The sequence below is a fragment of the Ovis aries genome, chromosome 26 (genome assembly GCF_016772045.2).
Source record: "Ovis aries strain OAR_USU_Benz2616 breed Rambouillet chromosome 26, ARS-UI_Ramb_v3.0, whole genome shotgun sequence".
NCBI lineage: Eukaryota > Metazoa > Chordata > Mammalia > Artiodactyla > Bovidae > Ovis > Ovis aries.
This window is the reverse complement of record NC_056079.1, coordinates 15,067,690-15,090,748: the sequence shown is the minus strand read 5'-3', so window position 1 is coordinate 15,090,748 and position 23,059 is coordinate 15,067,690. Positions and strand designations below refer to the sequence as shown.

The 23,059-nt window shown below is 36.4% G+C and overlaps 1 protein-coding gene and 1 long non-coding RNA gene across 15 annotated transcripts in view; one reads left to right on the top strand and one right to left on the bottom strand.

The window, feature by feature from the left end:
* Positions 1-23,059, top strand: part of SORBS2 (sorbin and SH3 domain containing 2) — a 209,376-nt gene that overhangs the window by 97,581 nt on the left and 88,736 nt on the right. For 7 of the 14 annotated variants that reach the window (XM_060407132.1, XM_060407133.1, XM_060407130.1 and 4 more), the window contains 4 exons: positions 11,672-11,721; positions 16,229-16,321; positions 19,396-19,422; positions 19,656-19,780. In XM_060407132.1, the coding sequence (XP_060263115.1) occupies positions 11,712-11,721; positions 16,229-16,321; positions 19,396-19,422; positions 19,656-19,780 (255 nt within the window). In that variant the 5' untranslated portion in view covers positions 11,672-11,711. Of the gene's footprint in view, positions 1-11,671; positions 11,722-16,228; positions 16,322-19,395; positions 19,423-19,655; positions 19,781-20,510; positions 21,153-23,059 lie in introns of all 14 variants that reach the window. The other 7 variants (XM_060407128.1, XM_042241332.1, XM_042241303.1 and 4 more) reach the window with 4 other exon arrangements.
* LOC121818050 (uncharacterized) overlaps positions 15,981-23,059 on the bottom strand; it is a 38,107-nt gene continuing 31,028 nt past the window's right edge. Inside the window, exon 4 of the long non-coding RNA XR_006058155.2 lies at positions 15,981-16,279. This is a non-coding gene — a long non-coding RNA (uncharacterized LOC121818050). The remainder of the gene's footprint in view (positions 16,280-23,059) is intronic.

Here is a 23,059-nt window from a genome sequence, read left to right as displayed (position 1 = left end):
ACAAATGACAATACTTCCTTCTTTCTCACACTTGAATAACGTTTTATTGTGTAAATACACCACATCTTTATTCATTCATCGGTTGGCAGACACTTAAGTTGCTTCCATGTTTTGACTGCTGTGACTAATGCTGCCGTGAACACGGGAGTGTAGGCAGCCCTTCAATATTCTGTCTTCATTTCCTTTGGATATATTCCCTCAAGTGGGATTCCAGGATCATATGGTCATTCTGTTTTTAACTTTTTGAGGGACCTCTATATTTTCCCCTGTAGTACCGGCACCAGTGTATTCCCACCAACAAACAGCGCACAAGGGTTTCCTTATCCCCACATTTCACCAGCACACTTGTTATCTCTTTGCCTTTTTGATAGTAGCTGTCCTAACAGGTGTGAAGTAAAATCTCATTGTAGTTCTCATTTGCATTTCCATGATGATTAGTCATGGTAAACACTTTCTCATGTACCTGTTGGCCATTGAATGGCCTTCTTTGAAAAACGTCTCTTCAGTTCCTCTGTCCATTTTTTAATCAAATTGGTCTTTTTTGAGTTTTGGCTTTTTGCAGTTGATTTATAGGAGTTCTTTATATATTTTGTATATTAGCCCTTTATCGGCTATATGACTAGGAGATATTTTCTCCCATTCTGTAGGCTGTTTTTTCCTTCTGTGATGATTTCCTTTGCTGTGCAGAAGTTTTTAGTTTGATATACTCTTACTTGTGTATTTGTGCTTTTGTTGCTTTACTTTTGTTGTCAAGTACAATATATATATATATATATATTGCAAAGACCTAAGTCAGAGAAGGCAATGGCCACCCACTCCAGTACTCTTGCCTGGAAAATCCCATGGACGAAGGAGCCTGGTGGGCTGCAGTCCATGGGGTCGCTAAGAGTCGGGCACGACTGAGTGACTTCACTTTCACTTTTCACTTTCATGCATTGGAGAAGGAAATGGCAACCCACTCCAGTGTTCCTGCCTGGAGAATCCCAGGGACAGGGGAGCCTGGTGGGCTGCCATCTACGGGGTCACACAGAGTCGGACACAACTGAAGCGACTTAGCAAGTCAAGCTTATGCCTTGTATTTTCTTCTGGGACTTTTATGGTTCTAGACCTTATATTCAGATCTTTTATGGATTTTGAGTTGATTTTTGTGTATGGGGTAAGATAGGCGTGCCGTTTGGGACAATCCTTTCCCCATCATATATTCTTGGCTCTTCTGTCATAAATAAACTGAGCATATTTGCATGGGTTTATTTCTGGGCTCTATATTATGTTCCATTGGTCATTGTGTCTGTTTTTAAGGCCAATACCATATTTTTTATTTTATAGCTTTGTAATAGAGTTTGAAATGAGGAAGTGTGATGTCTCCAGTTTTGTCCTTCTTTCTCAAGATCACCTTGGCTAGTCATGATCTTCTGTGATTCCATACAGGTTTTAGAATTGTCTTTTCTATTTGTGAAAAATGTCATTTAAATTTTGGTAGGGACTGCTTTGAACCTATAGATTGTTTTGGGTAGTACAGACATTTTACCAATATTCTGCCAAGCCGTGAGCATAAAATATCTTTCCATTATTTATAGCTTCTTCCTTTTCTTCCACTGATGTCTTATAGTTTTTAGTGTACAAGTGTTTCATCTCCTTGGTTTCATTGATTCCAAGTAGTTTGCTATTTTTTACACAATTGTAAGCAGGATTATTTTCTTAATCTTTCTTTCTGATATTTTGTGATTAGTGATATTAGTGATTAGTGGATAGAAACGCAACTGATTTTTGCACATTGATTTTGTATCCTGCATCTTTACTAAGTTAATTGATTAGTTCTAACAGTTTTTGTGGTAGAATCTTTAGGGTTTCCATACGTGATATCAAGTCATCTGCAAATAGAGACAGTTTCATTTCTTTCAAATCAGAAAGAAAGCGTTTCTTTTAAAAGATCATAGATTTTCTTCTCAAAGTAGAAATTTATGGTACTCTCTGCAACGGTGGATGGCAGGGGAGACACATTCACTTAGTGAAATAAACAAGGATGGCTGTCACCAGGATGTCACTCTGCAATCTGCCACACAATTCTTTATGTGACATTTAATAGACATCTCTTTCCTCCAACCATCACCTTAGGTTACAAGCTGTCAAAGGTAATGGAAAGTCTTTTTTTAAAGCTAATTGTTACAACCTTTAAAGTGTCCCTTCCCCTTAGGTTCAGTAGTAAGAACTTCACTGGGGCAAGAGGCTAGTGTTTGATTCAACTATTTCTTTGGGTCTGTCTCCTCTTATTCACTGCAGTGGGCAGAGGGCAGGGGGAGAATCTCAGCTAAAAGAACGCTCTGTTTAAGGAAGAAAAGCTGCCTGGAAAGCAGAATTCCTTTTCAATTCCAATATGTCACTAAGTTGAGCATGGAATAATTGAGTAATGGGAAAATACACACAAATTAACTTTATAGACTGTAGTGGCTTAGTTCAATCTAAAGCAATAAAATAAAGTCTGTGTATTTTCAGGAAAGTGTTGATTACATTCAAATGACTCAATCAAAGGTAAAGGTCTGTCTCAAAATTTTCAAAATGTTGGTGAATGGGAATGATGCCAGTTAGCCAATCTGGGGATGGTTCACAACAGTTGGGGAGGGTGTTTCATCCTGCTCCTGCTGCTGCTGCTGAAGATGACAATATGTTGCTATAAATCATTTTTAAGGGCTTCCCTGATGGCTCAGACAGTAAAGAATCTGCCTGAAATCCAAGAGACTGACCTAGGTTCAATCCCTGAATTGGGAAGATCCCCCGGAGAAGGAAATGGCAACCCACACCAGTATTCTTGCCTGGAGAGTTCCATGGACAAAGAAGTCTGGTGGGCTATAGTCCATGGGGTCACAAGAGTTGGACACCACTGAGTGAATAAATTATTTATATGGCTGCAAATGGGCACAACTGTGTTTGAATCCAGGTCCACTTGACCTCAAGACCTATAGTTCCAACACTATTCAGTTCACCTGTAACATGTGTTTCTATAGTCTAATTCTTTACATGTCTCTTTGATGATGTGTCTGACTTACCAGGTCCACATTAAAGTTCTGGCTTATTTTCATTAGGAATATATTTGGCTTTTGATTTACAGAATAGAAACCAACAGAAATTTCCTAGTACTATACTATCAAGTCGATCAGTAGCTTTGACTTAGAAAAAAATGCATTTGTAAGTACTTATATGTATTCTATAATCAGTCTTAAGTACTATGAAAGTAAAAGATATTATGGATGTAGGATACTAGAGCAATATTAAATCACTTGATCATTTAGTACAAAAAGAAACCAATATTCTTTTATCATTAAATAAGAGAGTAAATTACAGACTTTGGAACTTTGGAATAGCATCAGAAAGAAAATTATCTACCAGGATCGACTAGTATTCTTTGTAAGGAAAATCTGTACATATTTGGACTAGCTTGCATTGTAAAGTCTCAGAAATAAAATTGCTAGTTTCCTTGAAAAATATATGGGCAAAACTGGGTTTGAATACAGGTCTACTTGACTTCAAGACCTATTCTTGAACCAACACTATTCAGTTCACCTATAACATGTGTTTCTATAGTCTTCAGGAAATTTTTCCAGGTATAATGAAAAAGAACACTGTACTTTTATGAAAATAGTCAATGACCTCATGTCCTTTTGTTCATCACTATTCACAGTAATGATTTTGTCTTATTCCTATGAAATGACGCTAAATGTGTTCTGACCCCATCGTTCATGTGTGAATGCTATGGGTAATTTGACTTCTGCATACTAAGGACCCATCTTTAGGCAGCATTCATTCAGGAATGTTCAGAGGGATTTAAGTTCTTATATGGAGGCTGAGCAGGGACAACTGTGCCCTCATTATTGACTGAGATGATCTGTGCCACCCACTCAGAGGCAAAGGAGCCCCCGAGCTGGCATCATAGACCGGCTGTCAGCTCAGAGAAACCATTCAGAAAAGGGGTTGACGTGGATTCTCATTTATCTAAGCTCAGGGATTGTAAAGAACATAATAAACAACTTGGGGTATTTTCCGTGAACATTTCAAAGCAGCCTATTAACACAGTAGAAAGGATACATGTCAACAACTTAAATTATGTCATTTGGCTATAATTGAAAAGTGAAATCATTTGGCATTTATGAATACTGCTAATCCTACCAGAGAGAGAGAGAAATGCATTGACCACTCAGGGTATTTTATGCAGAAAGAATGGTACATATGACCCCATTTCAAAGTAAATTCAGGCTAAACTCTGGTGCATAAAATTAATATGCACCATATTTTTATTCTTGTGTTTAGAATATATCTCTTAAAAAAAAATCTAACATTCCTCAATGTTTTCCCACCACTCTGTGTGTCCTATCTTCTGAATTATATATGAACTCTGAATAGAATAATTTTAAAATGACCTAGCAATTTACTGGATTAAAATTATTCCATGGAAAATCTTTCAGGCTCCAGTCTTAAAATCCTCATATTAACTGAGCTAAAATGTAGTCCTGTAGTTGTACAGCTGGCCTTGGTGCTTAAATTCAAGTCTACAAAAATAACATAACTAACACAGAATTCTTGGACAAAATTGAGGAGAGGCATTGACCCTGCTCCTCTTCAGAATGGAATGTCCAATAATCAGAAGAATTCAAGCAGAACTATAAGATTATGGGCACGAACTCATGTTGGTGTCCATGAATGAGCAATCAAACATCTTAAGATCCTCATTCAAAACTTAAATGACCCAATCTGCTGTCATGTTGGAAATAAAGACTACTCTGTTCCATTAAAAAAGAGAGATCTGATCATTGAAAGTAACTCAAGGGAAATTAAGAGACCATAGCCACAAAATCATGTCGTTGCCCTCTGACCTATGAGAAAAACAAACCCACTGCTATATACAAATTGTTGCTGTTGTTTAGTGCTAAGTCATGTTGGACTCTTTTGTGACCCCATGGACTGTAGCCTGCCAGGCTCCTCTGTCCAGGGGATTTCCCAGGCAAGAATACTGGAGTGGGTTCCTTCTCCAGGGGATCTTCCCAATCCAGGGACTGAAGTCAGGTCTCCCACATTTGCAGGCAGATTCTTTATCATCTGAGCCACCAAGGAAGCCTTTATGTTGCCTTTTATATAAAAACTTCAGCAAGAACTGACCTTAAGGAAATATAGCTCCACACCACCTGTTGAATATCCTTCTGACACTTGAATGCACAGATAGTTCTTTGCCCTGTGGATTATCTGCTGAGGTTCAAGGTAGCCTGCATTTTATGGTCAGTTTTCATAGTCTCGGCCCTAGTATAATTCCAGTTCAAGAGAATACTTGAAATACTGTCTCTCCTAGTAGCAAGTAAACACTCCAGGAATTCGATGCTTTCCAGAATAATCTGTGCTTGTTATGTAAGTACCATCAAAGGCACTTTTTCAAAACAGAACAAAAGAGATTAGATTCGCCTTAGTTCTAACTGTCTAAAGATACTTCTCAGCTGTAGACTTGTTAATGGCTTTAGCACAAATAATGGAAATCAAATCACGCATTTTTATTAGTCACCAAAGAAGCCTTGGGTTTCGGGTTCTTCTGCAGAGCTCAATCACTGTGACACTTCTTTTAACAACTTGGAAAATGTCTTTCCTGATTAGGAAGTTAGTCATTTCACGTTTCGACATCTAAACGCAAAGTTAAAAAAAAAAAAAAAAAAACCCTCACAAATTACATTTATAAGTAACAAGATACATCACTTTAAAGATGACAAGTTCAAGGATTTGTGATGCCTTTCTTTGTTCCTAATAATCCTATTCTACCTTTTTGAGTGTCAGATACTTTGTAAATATCGGCATTTGAATTCAGACAATAAATGCTGATAATTAGTTCCTCAAACTTGGTATCAAAACATTATTATAGTAGCAGGTTTCATGTTTTGAGAACTAACCTTCCTTCAGTTTCATGTTTTCTGTAGCAATTATTACTATCCCAGGTCAAACACTGTCTTTGCGATTCAGTTTTAAAACTTAAAACATTTTTTAAAATTTATTTATTTGAAGGGTAACCACTTTGCAGTATTGTGTTGGTTCCCACCAAACATCAACATTAATCAGCCACAGGTTTACCTATGCCCCCTCCCACTTGAAAAACTTCAAACAGTTTTAAACACCAAGTATTTTGAAAAGGAGTGATAAATAGAACTGGGGAAATGTCTTTCCAGTCCTCATTTTTCTGGAGGCTTGTTTATTCCTTCTTGTTTTAGCAGTTGCTTCAGCCTTGGTCACAGACATCCCCTGAGGCTTCTCTTTTCTATTTATTTTGCCCATTTAAGGTTAACATATTAGGAGTTTTGCTACAGAGACATTAAAATAAATACATCTGGGGCTTTCTCAAGGCTCCTGCACTGACCACTGCCTTCTTCCCTGACTTCACTGGCATCCCCTCAATCCAGGCGGTATTAAGGCTACAGAGTAGAGCTCCTTAGCTATGTACCACGTTTATTTTTGTATTCGGAAAAAGAAAACAGAACCTTGCCTCTTTATTTATACTAGCTGAAAAAAAGAGTTACAACTCATCATAATAAAGTGTCCTGCAATCACTATTTAAAGTCGATTGGCATGAAATTTTACGGTGAAATTCAGTGTAATGTTGTGACTCTCTCGGTCCTGGCTGTGGCAGCTGCAGCGTCCTTCAGGGTGGATGGGCAAGAATGTAACACTAAACACTACGTAATGAGGATGTCATCTGTGTTGTTTTCAGTGTATAGCTCTAAAAAATAAATTGGGGTGAACATCAGTACTATCATTTTCTCTATTCTATATATTCACTGCTGTAGTATTCATTGAGTACCAGGACCTTGGAGAAGGAAATGGCAACCCACTCCAGTATTCTTGCCAGGAGAATCCCATGGACCGAGGAGCCTGATGGGCTATAGTCCATGAGTCCCAACAATTCGGACACAACTGAAGCGACTTAGTACAAGTACCAGGATATTAGTAATTCAAGTGTAGGCATAAAAAGATAAAATCCTTCTCTTCTTGCTTCATATGTACATCTCACATCATTTGAGTGTATTGATTTCATGCCGGTTTATTTCTCGAATTCTCCCTCTACCCTGGGGGAGAAGGTATCATTTTATTTAGCCAGTATCCACATTTTAAAATTTTTTTGCAGGTTTAAATAATCCAGTTTATTGAGATATAACTGACATACAGTACTGTATAAGTTTAAGGTAAACAACAAAATGATTTGACTTATGTACATCATGAAATGATGACCACAGTAAGTTTAGTGAACATCCATCATCTCATATAGATACAAAATTAAAGAATTAGAAAAAATATATATTTCTCAATGTGCAGAGAACTCTTCGGACTTTCTCTCAACAACTTTCATAGATAACTACAGCAGTGTTAATTGTATTTATCATGTACATTACATACCTGGTACTTACTTCTCTTATAAGGGGAAGTTTTGTAGTTTCTAGCAGCCTTCATCCAATTCCCCCTACTCCTACCAGTGGCAACCTCAAATCTGATCTCTTTTCCTATGAGTCTGCTTGTTAGTTTATTTGTTGAGGTACAACTGACTTACAATATAGTATGCTAGCTTCTGTTACACCACATAGTGATTCGATATTTCTATACAATTCAAAATAATCACTACATTAAGTCTAGTTATGAATCTATCCCCATATAAAGATATTACATAATTATTGACTACATCCTGCACACTGCGCATTTCATACCCTGACAGCTTGACTTTGCTGCTTGGAAGTCTGTGCCTCTTTATGGCCCTCACCTATTTCTCTGTTCCACCCACCCTCTCCCCTTTGGCAACCACCGGTTTGTTCTCTCTATCTGTGACTCTGTTTCTGTTTTGTTATCTTTGTTCATTTGCTTTGCTTTTTTATTAAAAAAACTTTTTTTTGCTTTGCCATGTGGGTTTGTGGGATCTTAGTTCCCTGACCAGGGATTAGCCCTATGCCCTCAGCAGTGAAAATGTGGACCACTGGACCACCAGAGAATTCCCTATCTTGTTTTTTCGATTTCACATATAAGTGAAATCATACACTATTTGTCTTTCTCTGCCTGACTTATTCACTTATATCCTCTAGGTCCACCCACATTGTCACAAATGGCAAGACTTCATTCTTTTTATGGCTGAGTGATATTCCACTGCACATATAAGCCGCATCGTCTTTATTAATCTATGGATGGGTGCTTGGGTGGCTTCCATATCCTGGCTGTTGTAAATAACACTGCAACAAACATAGGGGTGCATATGTCTTTACTAATTAGTATTTTTGTTTTCTTTGGATAAATATCCAGGAGTGAAATTGCTGGAACTTATGGTAGTTCTATTTTTAATTTTTTGAGGAATCTCCATAGTCTTTTCCATAGTGGCTGCAACAATTTATATTCTCACCAGTAGTGCACAAGGTACCCTTTCCTTGATATCCTTGCCAGCACTTGTTATTTGTTGTCTTTTTGATAACAGCTATTCTGATGGGTGTGAGGTGATATCTCATTGTGGTTTTGATTTGCATTTTTTTTTTTTTACTTTATTTTACTTTACAATACTGTATTGGTTTTGCCATACATTGACATGAATCCACCACGGGTGTACATGAGTTCCCCATCCTGAACCCCGCTCCCACCTCCCACCCCATATTGCATTTTCTTGAGGATTAGTGATGGTGTGTGTCTTTTCACGTGCCTGTCGGCTATCTGTATGTCTTCTAGGGGGAAAAGGCTTTTCAAATCCTCTGCCCATTCTTACATGGGTTGTTTGACTTTTTGATGCTGAGTTGTATGAGTTCTTCATATATTTTGGATATTAATCCTTTATCCAATAAATTATTTGCAAATATCTTTTTCCATTTAGTAGGTGGTCTTTTTGTTTTGTCAACAGTTTCTTTTGCTGTGCAAAAGCTTTTTAGTTTGATGTAGTCCTGCTTGTTTATTTTTGCTTTTGTTTCCCTCGCCTAAGGAGACATATCCAAAAATAACATTACTAAGGCCAATGTCAAAGAGAGTATTGCCTCTATTTTCTTATAGAAGTTTTATGGTTTCAAGTTGTATATTTACGTCTTTAATCCATTTTGAATCTATTGTTACGCATGATGTGAGAAAGTAGTCGAGTCTGATTCTTTTTTTTTCTATTTTTTTATTTTTATTTTTTAATTTTAAAATCTTTAATTCTTACATGCGTTCCCAAACATGACCCCCCTCCCACCTCCCCTCCCCATAACATCTCTCTGGGTCATCCCCATGCACCAGCCCCAAGCATGCTGTATCCTGCGTCAGACATAGACTGGCGATTCGATTCTTACATGATAGTATACATGTTAGAATGCCATTCTCCCAAATCATCCCACCCTCTCCCTCTCCCTCTGAGTCCAAAAGTCCGTTATACACATCTGTGTCTTTTTTGCTGTCTTGCATACAGGGTCGTCATTGCCATCTTTCTAAATTCCATATATATGTGTTAGTATACTGTATTGGTGTTTTTCTTTCTGGCTTACTTCACTCTGTATAATCGGCTCCAGTTTCATCCATCTCATCAGAACTGATTCAAATGAATTCTTTTTAACGGCTGAGTAATACTCCATTGTGTATATGTACCACAGCTTTCTTATCCATTCATCTGCTGATGGACATCTAGGTTGTTTCCATGTCCTGGCTATTGTAAACAGTGCTGCGATGAACATTGGGGTACATGTGTCTCTTTCAATTCTGGTTTCCTCGGTGTGTATGCCCAGCAGTGGGATTGCTGGGTCATAAGGGAGTTCTATTTGCAATTTTTAAGGAATCTCCACACTGTTCTCCATAGTGGCTGTACGAGTTTGCATTCCCACCAACAGTGTAGGAGGGTTCCCTTTTCTCCACACCCTCTCCAGCATTTATTGCTTGCAGATTTTTGGATCGCAGCCATTCTGACTGGTGTGAAGTGGTACCTCATTGTGGTTTTGATTTGCATTTCTCTGATAATGAGTGATGTTGAGCATCTTTTCATGTGTTTGTTAGCCATCCGTATGTCTTCTTTGGAGAAATGTCTATTTAGTTCTTTGGCCCATTTTTTGATTGGGTCGTTTATTTTTCTGGAGTTGAGCTGCATAAGTTGCTTGTATATTTTTGAGATGAGTTGTTTGTCAGTTGCTTCATTTGCTATTATTTTCTCCCATTCAGAAGGCTGTCTTTTCACCTTGCTTATATTTTCCTTTGTTGTGCAGAAGCTTTTAATTCTAATTAGATCCCATTTGTTTATTTTTGCTTTTATTTCCAGAATTCTGGGAGGTGGATCATAGAGGATCCTGCTGTGATTTATGTCTGAGAGTGTTTTGCCTATGTTCTCCTCTAGGAGTTTTATAGTTTCTGGTCTTACATTTAGATCTTTAATCCATTTTGAGTTTATTTTTGTGTGCGGTGTTAGAAAGTGATCTAGTTTCATTCTTTTACAAGTGGTTAACCAGTTTTCCCAGCACCACTTGTTAAAGAGATTGTCTTTACTCCATTGTATATTCTTGCCTCCTTTGTCAAAGATAAGGTGTCCATATGTGTGTGGATTTATCTCTGGGCTTTCTGATTCTTTTAATGTAGCTGTCCAGTCTTCCCAATTGGACATTTTAATTTATTATTATTTACTGACCATGAGGTATAGATAATTTTTTTTTAACCTATCAGATATTAGAGTGCTAATACACATGGAAACTGAAAGTGTGGTGTAGGGGAAGTTCATGTTCATTGACAATAGGCCCTACTCAGGAGCTAAGGCAAAGCGACCAGGGTTAAACAACTATCAGAGAGCTCTTCCTCTTAGAAGCATTGCTTCCTGAAGAGCCTATCCTTTCACTTTGGTTACAGGGTATAGAGAAGTAAGAAACTCTAAAAATGAGCACAGAGAATATGCCAGGAAAAGAATTAAGTCATGTTACACATCAAGAAATACTATAAATATTTTGAAACTTGTTTTCTACAACAAGTACCATTTTTCCAACCCATTTCCAATAAATTAATCTCAACTGTCATACAGCAAGCACTCCAATGGGGAAAACCACCACATCTGATACTGAAACAGAACTGGGTTTAGTAGTCATCATTCATTTCTTGCACTTTAGTAAAAATAGATGAATCTTACCCTTGAATACTTGCTCAAAATACAAGTACATTGCTTAAATACATTAAATATTTCCTGGCAATAAATTAACTCAATAATAAATTGAATATAATAAATTAAATAATATAAAGTAATAATCTCAAATAAATTAAATAATGCAATAAACTGAATAAGGTAAAGTTAATGATTTCAAAATATCAGAGTGTTTTTTAAAATTCTGGTAGAGGGCACTTAACCATCAATGATCCTTTCTGGCTTAGAGAACAAAAACTGTTACTATAAATGTTTGAGAGAGCAATTTAATTTTTAACCATGGAAACCCTACTCCATTTTCATCCATTAATGATCACCATTAAACAAAAACATGAGTTTATGTTTATGATAATAAGACCAATAATAATTGAAGTTTAACTTGAATAGAATTATAAATTCTGCCCACTTTATTAAACTCTCATTTAAATAAGACTAATGATAATGTGATACTAGCTCACAGGTACACCAAAACCAAAGAAAAACACTTTCTTAATATTTTGCTCCCCACGCTAGTGAACAAATTAATACATCATTTTCTTTCTACAGGAAAACTGAAGACTTAAATAACAAACCCTCCAAGGTCAAAATGAACGCAGGTATGCTGTCTCTGTTAGTTTTAAACTCTTCAGCCTCACTCTTTAAAAATCATCTTGGCCCTAAATCATTAGTTTAGCACCTGGCTGATCCTAAATGTGATACTGAGTTTCTGAGATAGTCAAATTCATTATTTGATTTCTTTGTTTTTGTACTTCAATCTTACAGCCATCAAAAGTAGAATTTTCTGTTTTGCTGTCTTTTACTCCTGTTTTTCTGTAATTGTATCATGACATTAACTCCTATAAACCCTAAGAAAAGGTAGTATATCATCCGATGCATACATTTGAAAACTCTCACTTAAAATAGGCTAAATTCATAGGCAGGTTGCTCTAGTGAGAGAACATTTAAAGTTCTCCATTCTATAAACATTTTACATTGACATCGAGAGTAGATAGAGTGCCAAAACTTTACAGGAAATCAGCTTAATTAATCCACAGAAACAGTACACTTAGAGTCCTAAGTATTATACTTTTAGATGTGAGAACAGTATCTCCAAATAGCTTAACATTGGTGCTCAGAACCCCAGACTGTATACAGATTAATTGTAAAAAAAATTTGTAATACTTGCTGGATACATATGATTTTTCCCCATAATTATTTTAGCTTACATTTTCACCTTCTCCTTCTGAAATTCTTATATTCAGTATTGAATAATTCTGGAAAGCAAGTTGAAATTTTGTAATTTTCAACTTATTTCGAAAATACCACTTCCTACCCATAAGTGATCACTCCAGAGCAGAGGAGAAAGCATAGTGGAAGATATTTTGCTCGCATTAAGCCAGTTGCTTTTTTGCTGTCTCTTGTTATCAAAATGCCTCGAGGGAGGATTAACAACCACTGGTGAGAACCAATATCTAGTCCCTAGATCAAGTGTAGAGACATGCGCTCTGAACGTGATTCTGCGGCTGCCCCTTAGCAGAAACTGGCTGCAACCGACCTCTGAGAGTTTGAAGTCAGCTGGCCCCTTGGGGATGCAGTCAGCTCACAGGTGTGCAGGCAAGATGAGGATGTTGGAGACAGTCAACAAGCACAGGGAAGGGTTAGAAATCAACAGAAATTGTAATCCTGGAAATGAACCAAGTAAAGTCATTTGGACAATTGGAGATGTGAGAATTACACATGGGAAATGAAAGGATAAATCTTATTAGGCAAAGGAAACTGAAGAAAGCAAATAGAACAGAGAGCCCATCACTGAGCTCGTCAGAGGAGCCTGAAAGGCTACAGTCCATAGAGTCACAAAGAGCTGGATACGACTGAAGTGATTGAGCACATGGACACAGAGAACTACATGCACACACATACACACACACACACACACATAATTTTTCAACACTGTAGGAAGCTGAAGAAAGTGTTGTCACTGTATCTCAAAACAAAGTAGAAATTAGTTCCCAAATATCCAATAAATAAAACAGGTCTCCATTATCTACCTCTCAATCACTAAAGACAGATATTACTATTTCAAGGTTCATTTGTCAGTCACTAAAGTTTTTATAAAAAAAAAAAAAAAAAAGATTCTTTCAAAGCAGCTCTTTGGTTTTAGCCCAATACATAATAAACCTGCCCAGGGAACTGTGACACATTTCTCATACTAAAGTATCTAAATAATGTATAAAATATACAAAACATGCTGTATTTGTACTCTTAGAATTTCTGGTCCACTATTTTCGAAGGAAAATCTTTGCCGGGGACGAGAGAGAGAAAGACATCAAATGCTCCATTGTATACGGTTTACTCCTGTGAGTGTTTTCCAGCAGTAGAAGCAGCTCCCGAGGGTCTTGCCACTACCTGGAAGCGTGAGCAGGTTATGAGTGAGTGTGAAGGCGAGGGCAGCATTAGTGTTCTTTCGGATGACCTAAGCACGTAAGATAGCATCCTCATTTTGAGATCTAAAAGAATATCTTCAAGAAATTGCAGGAGGTATCAACACATAAGTAAGAAGAAACAGGATATCATAGATTTCTTCATTCCAGCACTTTCACCAATGCCTCAACTTTTCAAATTAAGCTCTTTATTAAACTATTAATAAGGAAAAATTCTCCAATCATTTTACTGAGTTCTTAGAGTTACGTGGAATACAAAAATTATTTAACCCAGAGGTTCCCACACTTGCTTGGTTGATGGGGCCAAGAGAGCTCAGTAATTTTTCACACACCCTCAGGCCAAAAGAAATACCTGATAGTTGTGCTTAGTAAGCACTTAGGTGCAGACAGGTTAGTAAGTGCTCATATTCTATCAACTCAGAAGCAAACCGAACAAAATCATATACTTCCCCGGCATCTCCAAATAGCCAAGGTTATTTTAGAGCTTCCCTGGTGGCTCAGATGGTAAAGAGTCTGCCTGCAATGCAGGAGACCCAGGTTTGATCCCTAGGTTGGGAAGATCTCCTGGAGGAGGAAATGGCAACCCGTTCCAGTATTCTTGCCTGAAGAATCCCATGGCGAGAAGAGCCTTGTGAGCCCCAGTCCATGGACTCACAGCACATCGGACACAACTGAGCAACTAACACTTCACTTCATTTCATATACTTCAACTGAAACATAATCATTTACCCAATTCCCTATAATCACAGTTACTTGTTACTGGGATGCCTGTGTGTACCGGGTGCTATAAAATTTCTCAGACTCAGAATTAGATTGTATTTCACTTCTCTCAATTACTGGCCCGGATTACTTTCACAGGGCACTTGCGCTCCACCATAACAATCACGAAAAACCCAGATTTACAAAAGATGTGACGTCACCTAAAGGAAGATAACAGGATCTCTGATGTTGAAACTGGGAACTGCCTCAGGCTAGTGGTGGATGCAGTGTCTGTCTGATACACATCACTGTGTTTTCCTCAAAAATGTGAACTATGTTCCCAAACCCTTGTGAATCCACTGTGGTGGGTGCTTAATACAGAGATCTGGAAACCAAAGGTTTGACCAGTGACCTTGGGTCTCCTCATTCTGAATTTTTCCCTTTGCATCTCTGCTTGTTCTTCAGATGTTCAGAACTAAAAGAACTAGAAAATGTAATCTCTAGTAAATGAGAGCTTTCCATTCACACTGTCAACACCCTGGAATACTTAACCCTTTGAGACATTGATAGCTGCTGTATGTTGCATATTCAATAATATTGCCTCTATTTTATCAGAAACACTCATCCCCCATGGCTATTTTCAGTTTGCAGAGTTTGCTAAAATCCTGTTGGTGCCTCTCCTGAAGATACATTTGGTTGTATGTTTTTACCATTTATGTCTTTCTATATTTGGTATTTGGTTTATTTGATTTGCTTTCTTTTGTTGTCCCATTTCTCTGTATTAATTATTATTTGCATTACAAAATTGTTATTTTAAGTATATATTTAAAAACGTATTTTGACATGAGAATCATTCTGTCAATTTAAAGGTCTGTTGACCTTACTACTTGTGATTTTACCAACAATTAATTCAAATCATACTTTTTAGCACTCGATTCCCTCATGTCCAATAAATGAAGTGGATACAATCCTTAAGAAATAAAGGAAAGTAATATGCAAGACTAGCATGTGGCAAAATGTAATAATTATAATGTTGGTGGTTATAGAATTTATCTTTTTGTTATAGCTTTCAAAAAGAATTAAATTTAAGTTCTTTTGGTTCCAGGGGAATGAGCAAAACTATTTATTGCACATTCCAGCTACAAAGGAATGTGGGAATGGAATTGGAATCTGTTCCTAAATAGAACATTAACCTTCCAATTTTAGAAGTCTTGTTATGCTAAGCTTCTCAAATCATATTAAAATAGCTGATGCATTTTCACCTCTTTTGCTTCATGTTGTGATTTGCATCAAGCGTAAATACATAAATCATATACTTCTTGTTCAAAAGTACAAAAACTAATTTTTTAAACATGGTCATTTCAGTACTGTATATATCAATATTGTTTTATCTCAATTAGGCAAAATTTCCCATAACTAATAATAACTATGGGAAGACATAGAATGTTTTTCTTTATGAATCTTACATATCAAATGTATTCTGCCTATAACAACTTTTACTTCAAGAGATCCTTCAGGAATCATAATAGCTCGAATACAGTAAAATCTAAAATGATGGATATGAAAGTATGTTATACCATAGCTCTTAATCCTGAAATATAGGATACTTATAACTAAAAAAACTAGCTACAGTGCTTGTAAATTTAATCATTGAATTCAAATGGTATACACAAAGTTCAGTTCTATATGTGGTGTTCCTCAAAGAAAAACCATAAAACATTAAGTATAAACTCTGATTTTTTTTTTTTTTTTTTTTTTTACTAAATCATTGGCATCTATTTCTAAGCCATAGCCCTGGCGTGCTCCTTCTGTCTTGCTTCGGTTTAGTCTGGGGTGGGTGTACAGTTTGCAGACGTCCTCCGTGGTTACCAGCGCTGACTGTTCATCTCTCTCGTGGATGTCTGTCGCATTTCACTGAGATGCATGATACGCATGTGCTTTCTCCTTTGCTGTGGCCTCTGCTATGTCATTTTTTTGCTTCCAGATATCGGTGGGTGTGCTCGCAAACGTGCCGCCATGTCTGTTACATTAACATCTGTGAAGAGAGTTCAGAGTTCTCCAAACCTGTTGGCTGCAGGTATAATATCACTAACTCACAGAATGTCACATTTGAATGGCTTTCTCTGACCTTTCTCTCTTTCCAGAATTATCCTGTTTTGATGACGAAAGTGGCTGTAAATACCTTTCTAATGCCCCACAAGTTCTTATTTTTCTTGTCTCAAGAATAGCTCCTATCCCTTATGACTGTTTTGCTCTAAAAATAAAAAATGTCAAAGGGAACTGATATCTTGTAGAAAATATTTTAAAAACCTAATTAAAAACAAGAGTCACTTGCCAAAAATGTGTTAAGTAGCTGCAAGTTTTAACAACTAAGTTTTTGTACTGCATGAACTAAAGTAACATAATATTTAATTAAGATAACTCATGGGTACTTTTCTTGTTTTTTACCTAAAAACTGTTGAGGGTGGAGGCAGAGTGTCAGAAGTGGGATTTGCAGGAAATTGAATCTTTATTAATTTGCTTCTCTGTCAAAGGTTGCAAATAAAATGAGAGAATATTAACTTTGAAAGAGATTTTAAATCTTCCTTTAATGCAATCAACAAAGAGCTTTCTAATATATATTTTTAAACATCTTGGTCCAGTTAAAATTAACATGAACTCGCAAGTATAAATATACTCTAGAAAGTAACTGGGAGTGTGATATTTCAGCATCCACTGAAGTGCATCTTTTTATAATAAATAATCTCTCATGACTTCAACCCTAGTCTCCCTAGACCCTGAAATATACCCATATCACTAGGTAACTGGTTAGTTGGTTGGTCAATTTTATTTTTCCTTGGTTAGTTGGGGTTTCCTTTGGTTTTTAAAATAATATTCATGGGTTTTGGAACAGAAGTGGGAAAGGGATGAAGGATATTTAAATAATTCTAATTCTCACTGTGTGTATTAGTGTCTTTTATACACATGCATTTATTAGTCAGTTATTCAGGATGTCCTTGACTTTGAAGCCACTTGACTCTAAACTATCCAGTTTTGTTGAGGAAAAATCAAGCTTCCATGTGGAGAATCCTACTCCTGCTTACCACCTTCAATCAATAAATAGATTTCAATGTCTAAGTTTAAATACAAAGCCAGGTGGTTCCATAATATATAACCTTTATTAAAAAATATAAATTGCATTGCAACGGATGTAGTAATGATCTCATTTTGGTTTGAAAAAAAATATCTTTATATCTATATATTTGTACCTGTTTGTTCATGTGGATGTGAGCATAGAAAATGTTAGAAAAACAATCATTTCCCAAACTCATAAGGATTTGTCAGAAGTAAATGAGGGTAAATGAAGAAAATAAATGGACAGGTTTATCATAGTACTGACAAAGACAGTAGCCATTCAGTAAGTTAACTTGAATTTAATTAATACATTTAATTCTTGCAAGCCACTTGAACCCACTTGAAAGGGGCTATAAGAATTAAAATCAACATAGCTTTAAAGAAAAGTATCTAATATAGCATATCATAAAGAAATTTAAGTAAAACCCAAGAATAGAGACTATGAGGTAGGGGGTACTGCAAACACAGCTACATAAAAATAATAATGTTTGAATCATAAGGGTGGAAAGGACCGCTTAAGGACATGAAGTCCAGTCCCCGACACCAAGCCAGGAAGGCCCTAACAACTTCTCTGACGTGTTTGCTACCTTCTGCAGCATACAGGGCGTGCTTGTTGTAAGAGGGAAGAGCAGTTAAAGTTCTTGGTTCTCAAAGACTATTTTCACGCACAGAACAGCCAGGGAACATTAAATCCATCCCATTTACTCATTCTTAAATTTTCAAAGAAGCAATGACCACCCACTAAAGAATACTAAAAATTAAAGGCTCTGATCCCTAGAATTCTAGCTGGGTTTTTTTTTTTTCACAAGTGAATGGTCATAAGTGTTCAAAATATTAGACAAAACCATTTTCTCCAAGCATCTGCCAAGTTATTTACCTGGCCAATTCTTTAAAAAATAACCAAAAAGCTCTATTCTCTTTACTTGACATGTGTCTAGGATGCTTCTTATTATCCACTCCAAATCACACCTGCCCTCCCTTTCCTAAGCTTTCCTGGCAGGGGTGAAATAAAAACAGAGCTATGGTGAACAGTGTCCATGTGGGATGCTGTATGATTTTCAGTTCCTCTGAAGAACTATAATATTAGTAAAGCAGCAAATTGGCACTCAGCGTTTTATATATCTAAAATTAGGTTTATGTTAAAGAAACTGAAATATTTGTACACCTAAGGAATCCTAAAGGACCACTCACTTAAAAGTAAATTTGAATCATTAACGTCCAGGACCTGGACAGAAGATTAGGCTGAATGATCTCTAAGATCCTTTCCAAAATTAAGGCGTTATGATTCTAGGTGAAGCTGGCCCCGTGGTTATCATAGAACCAAGCAATACCAACTGAGTACCTAAAATTGTGCATAATTTATAGGAGATTCTTGAAAGTATAATTCCAAATAAAACTGAGAGTAAATATGTCATCAGGCTGCTTTCCAGCTGTATTATCAAAAGCAATTTATTAGTACTGAAATGCTTACTGCAAGACAGTAGAATACTTGAAACAGCTTTTTCATTGTTGAATATAAAATCACTCTTAAATGGCAATAAGAAGAAAATTCAAAGTCTAAGAGTGATTTGAAAATATCACATAATATGGCAGTGTATTTTACACTTTCTTAAAGTACAGAAGAATTAAAGCTACAAAAAATTGATGGCATTGAAATCTAAGGATCTGGTGGTTTGATTCACTGTTAGGAGAACCATTCATTGTTTACCAAACTTTTGATCCTTCAAACTGATATTTAAAAACTCATATATTCACCTTAAGCAGTAATAAGATAAAATTGAATTCTTGCAGTAATACTGAGGGGAAGATAAGTGTTTGATATATGTTTTAATTATATATCATATTTAATTAATTCTAATCTAATTGAAGTAAAAACAAATGCACAAATTTCCATTAGTATATTTTATATACCCAGAGTTTTAGAACTGAGATAATGTTTGCCCCAAAACCAAAATGTACATGGTTTTTTGCTAAATGATCTTTACTGCATTGTTCATTTTACCAGAGAACTAATTTTGACATTTCTTTTTCTTTTAGGGCGTGATTCTCAGTCACCAGACTCAGGTACCAAAACACTATTCTGAATGACTACTACATTTGTTGTGGGTTTTTTAAAAAAACATATTCATAGCCACATTGTTACTCTTATAGTAAACTTAAATTGCATACACAGTTACACATTTTAACGTCTAAAAAGAAAATTTCAATTTTGGAAATGAAAATAAATTTTATTTTAAAAATATGTTAAAAGTGAATGTAGATATTTTTGTATCCGATTTGTTTTCTCTTAATAAAAGCTTGGAGATGTTACAATGATCGAAATCAAGAGACACTGAATGGAGATGCTACATGTTCCTCTCTTGCAGCAAAAGGTTTTAGAAGCGTTCGACCAAATCTACAAGAAAAAAAATCACCAACTCAGGTAATCCTGCACACTGCTGTCTACTGTGTTAATTTAAACCACCGCTCTAGGGTCTCTTTTCTAGTAACACGCATGTTTTGATATGTTTTATTCTTAATATGTTGCTTTTATATTTGTATTGACTTGTATTTAAAACATGGAAGACAAGTCTTAAGTTCAAAACAGGTTATTGATTTTTCTTTTTTTCTGATTCAGCTGATAAAAGCACATCAGTTTCTGATATAGCATATAATTTTCAGGATATTTTCTAATTCTTAGAAAAACAGCTAGTTGATGATTTGGATTTCAAAGTTATGAGGCCAGCAATATATTTACTGAATAAATATGAGTTATTAGTAAAACTGTCACAGGCATGAAACGTGTTACCAAAACAATGTGAGTAAATACTGTATATGTATCTCAAGGTCTGAAAATATACCAAGAGAAAATATTTTCACTTTTAACCTAATTTCCCAGAAAGTAGATGGAGACAAACTTGATAGTATATTCTCCATAAAACTATTTTCCCCCAGAAGGCAACTATTGACAATAAATTAAAATGCATTCTAAATGAAATAAACGTGATCATTCAACCTGGCCAACAAAATGTATAGCATAATAAGAAGGTATGACATTGCTTTACTTTCTTTAAGGGTAGAGTTAACACTGGTTTCTTTAATGATTAACTTTGACTTTCTCTCTGTTTTTCCTTCAACATTATTTCTTTCTCTGGATGCTTTTGGTAACCCAGGCACCCCTTCCACCACCCAGAAAAGAGAGCTTTTGTAGCTCCTTGATAACCAATCATACAAAGGGTGACATTTTAGACCAATCAGTAACTAACACACAAATTCCATCTCGTACAGAGTTCTTTACTAACAAAACACCGCTCCAGGGAACTATGTATTCTAATGATGATTCTAGCCAGACAATTGTATATTCTGAAGAATCTAACACAACCGTGTCATATACACAAAAAATCACTAATCCACTACCACCACCTTCCAGCACAGGTCCCCCACCAAAAGCTGATATGAGTACCCCATTTCTCCAAGAGGACTACACCCAAGATTCTCAAACTCGGAGAATTTCCACACTGAAACTAATCCATAACCAGGATCCAGGAAGCATCATTACCTTTAGTCCTCCGCAGTTTCCCAAATCTGTTGAAGTACCATCATTGCTCAAAAGGCCTTGCTCACCACCCGCTAACCCAGTGCCTGAGAAACACACAGCATCTCTTTCCATCCAGATAGCTCCCCTTTCGGGACACGATCCTGAAAGCCACAAACAGCCACCTGAGCTTTCTCCAGAGACTGCAAAGATACCTCTTCAGCCAGAGAGACAAAGACCTGCAGTTGCTGCGGCCTCTCAGTCCTCAGACTGCCAAGTGGTACCTTACACCTTCCGATCTCTTCTTACAGCCTTCTGTAGAGACCCTAACTCCTTTGGTTTGTGCTTCTTATATAACCCGATGCTTTGTTAGTTTGCAATCAGGAAAGGAGAAAGAAACCATCTTCCTATTTAAAACCCCATCAAAATCATCAATAAATTTCTAGGGATCTTTTAATTTAAAAAATCTACAGATCTTTTACCCAGAAATAATGTTTTATAAGCATCTTCCTTCTAGGTATTTATTATAAATCATTGATAATTGGTTAACAATTAAAACTGAAAAGTACTTTTAAGTTTTAAAGAAATATTGTTCATGCCAGATTTCTGAGTACTTAGATTTTACTTTATTTACATGGGTAAAATCTCTTAAAATAATTGTCCATTATAATTCACTTTGAAAGAAACAGTTATCTTAATTCTAGCAGAATTTATTTTCTTATAGTTCAAAATTCATTTTCATTGAAAGTCGATAAATTTCTATGTGTTTATATTATTTCAGAAAGTATATAAATAAATCTTTAGTACTCAGACTATTCAGAAGTAAGTCTATATTTCCTCATATGTTAAATTCTCCCATAGTGTCATTCTGCTGACATTTATGAATCTAGTTAGAAGAGAAATGTGTTCCTTTTCTTGGCTTTTTCACAAAATAATGTAATGTGAAGAGCATAAGCTTTAAGGCTAAACTGTAGATTCCAAGCCAAACTCCATCACTGGCTATGTGATAAGACAACCATCCTAACTTCTCTGTGAGTCTGAACAAAGAAATAAGAGTATTAATTAACCCTTAATTCATAGGCTATGCTAAGAGTAGGAAGTCAGTAGAGGTACATTACTTGGGATTCAGCAAGTTCTGCTTAAATGGTAGCCATTTATAAGGACATACTGGCAACTGCGGCAGTAGCGGAGTCCAGAAAACACTTATACTTAAGTAAATAATTTGAAGAATGGTATCTACTGTAGCTGGACTATTAAAAGTCATCCAAGACATATCCTTGAAGCAAGGTATTTTTTGTCTTTATAGAAAGTCTTCAACAGACATCTGATTGACATCAACATCCTTCCCCCACACACCCACCCACCCAAAAAGCAGAAACCTTAAGCTTAGATGATTAAAAAGACAAGTGGGTGTTCCTACCAAAATACCTCCTTCATCAGTGCAAATTCTTTGAATTAGGGTAATATCTTCTGAGAGCCCCTATGAAATAATAATAAAAACAGTAAAAATGACAAGAGCAGCTAACAAATACCAAGAGTTCACTATATGCAGGTACTGTTTCAAACCACTCACATTTACTAACTACTTTCACAATCCCATAAAGTAGGGAGCAAAATCAAGCGGAGACACCACAGACAGGGATGGGCTAGTGTCAGAGAGCAGACTTATTTGTGTCCAAGAACGTGTCCCTGGGAGCAGATGTAGAAGTCAGAGCAGACACCACCACATTCACAACTCAGTTCACTCATCTGACATAGTCTGGCTTTTAAAACTTGTTTTATTATGCTTAGAAACTTAATTTGAGAACTTTCTTCCCTATGGTTTTGTCACCATCCAGGCTGGCCAGAGACAGTTGGTTTCATTATACAGTCCCCAGGGAATCAGCATGATCCACAAATCAGGATTTGAGATACTGTCATTTTGATTCATTTAGGGCTTCCGAGGTGGCACTACTGGTAAAGAACCTGCTTGCCAATGCAGGAGTCACAAGAGATGCCAGTTTGATCCCTGGGTCAGGAGGATCCCCTGGAGAAGGGCATGGCAACCCACTCCAGTCTTCTTGTCTGGAGAGTGTCACAAAGAGTTGGACGTAACTGAAGCAACTTAGCACACACTTAATTCATTCAACAAATATTTATTGGGTGTGTGTTATCTATTCTAGCCACAGAGTTGCATTTGAAACCATT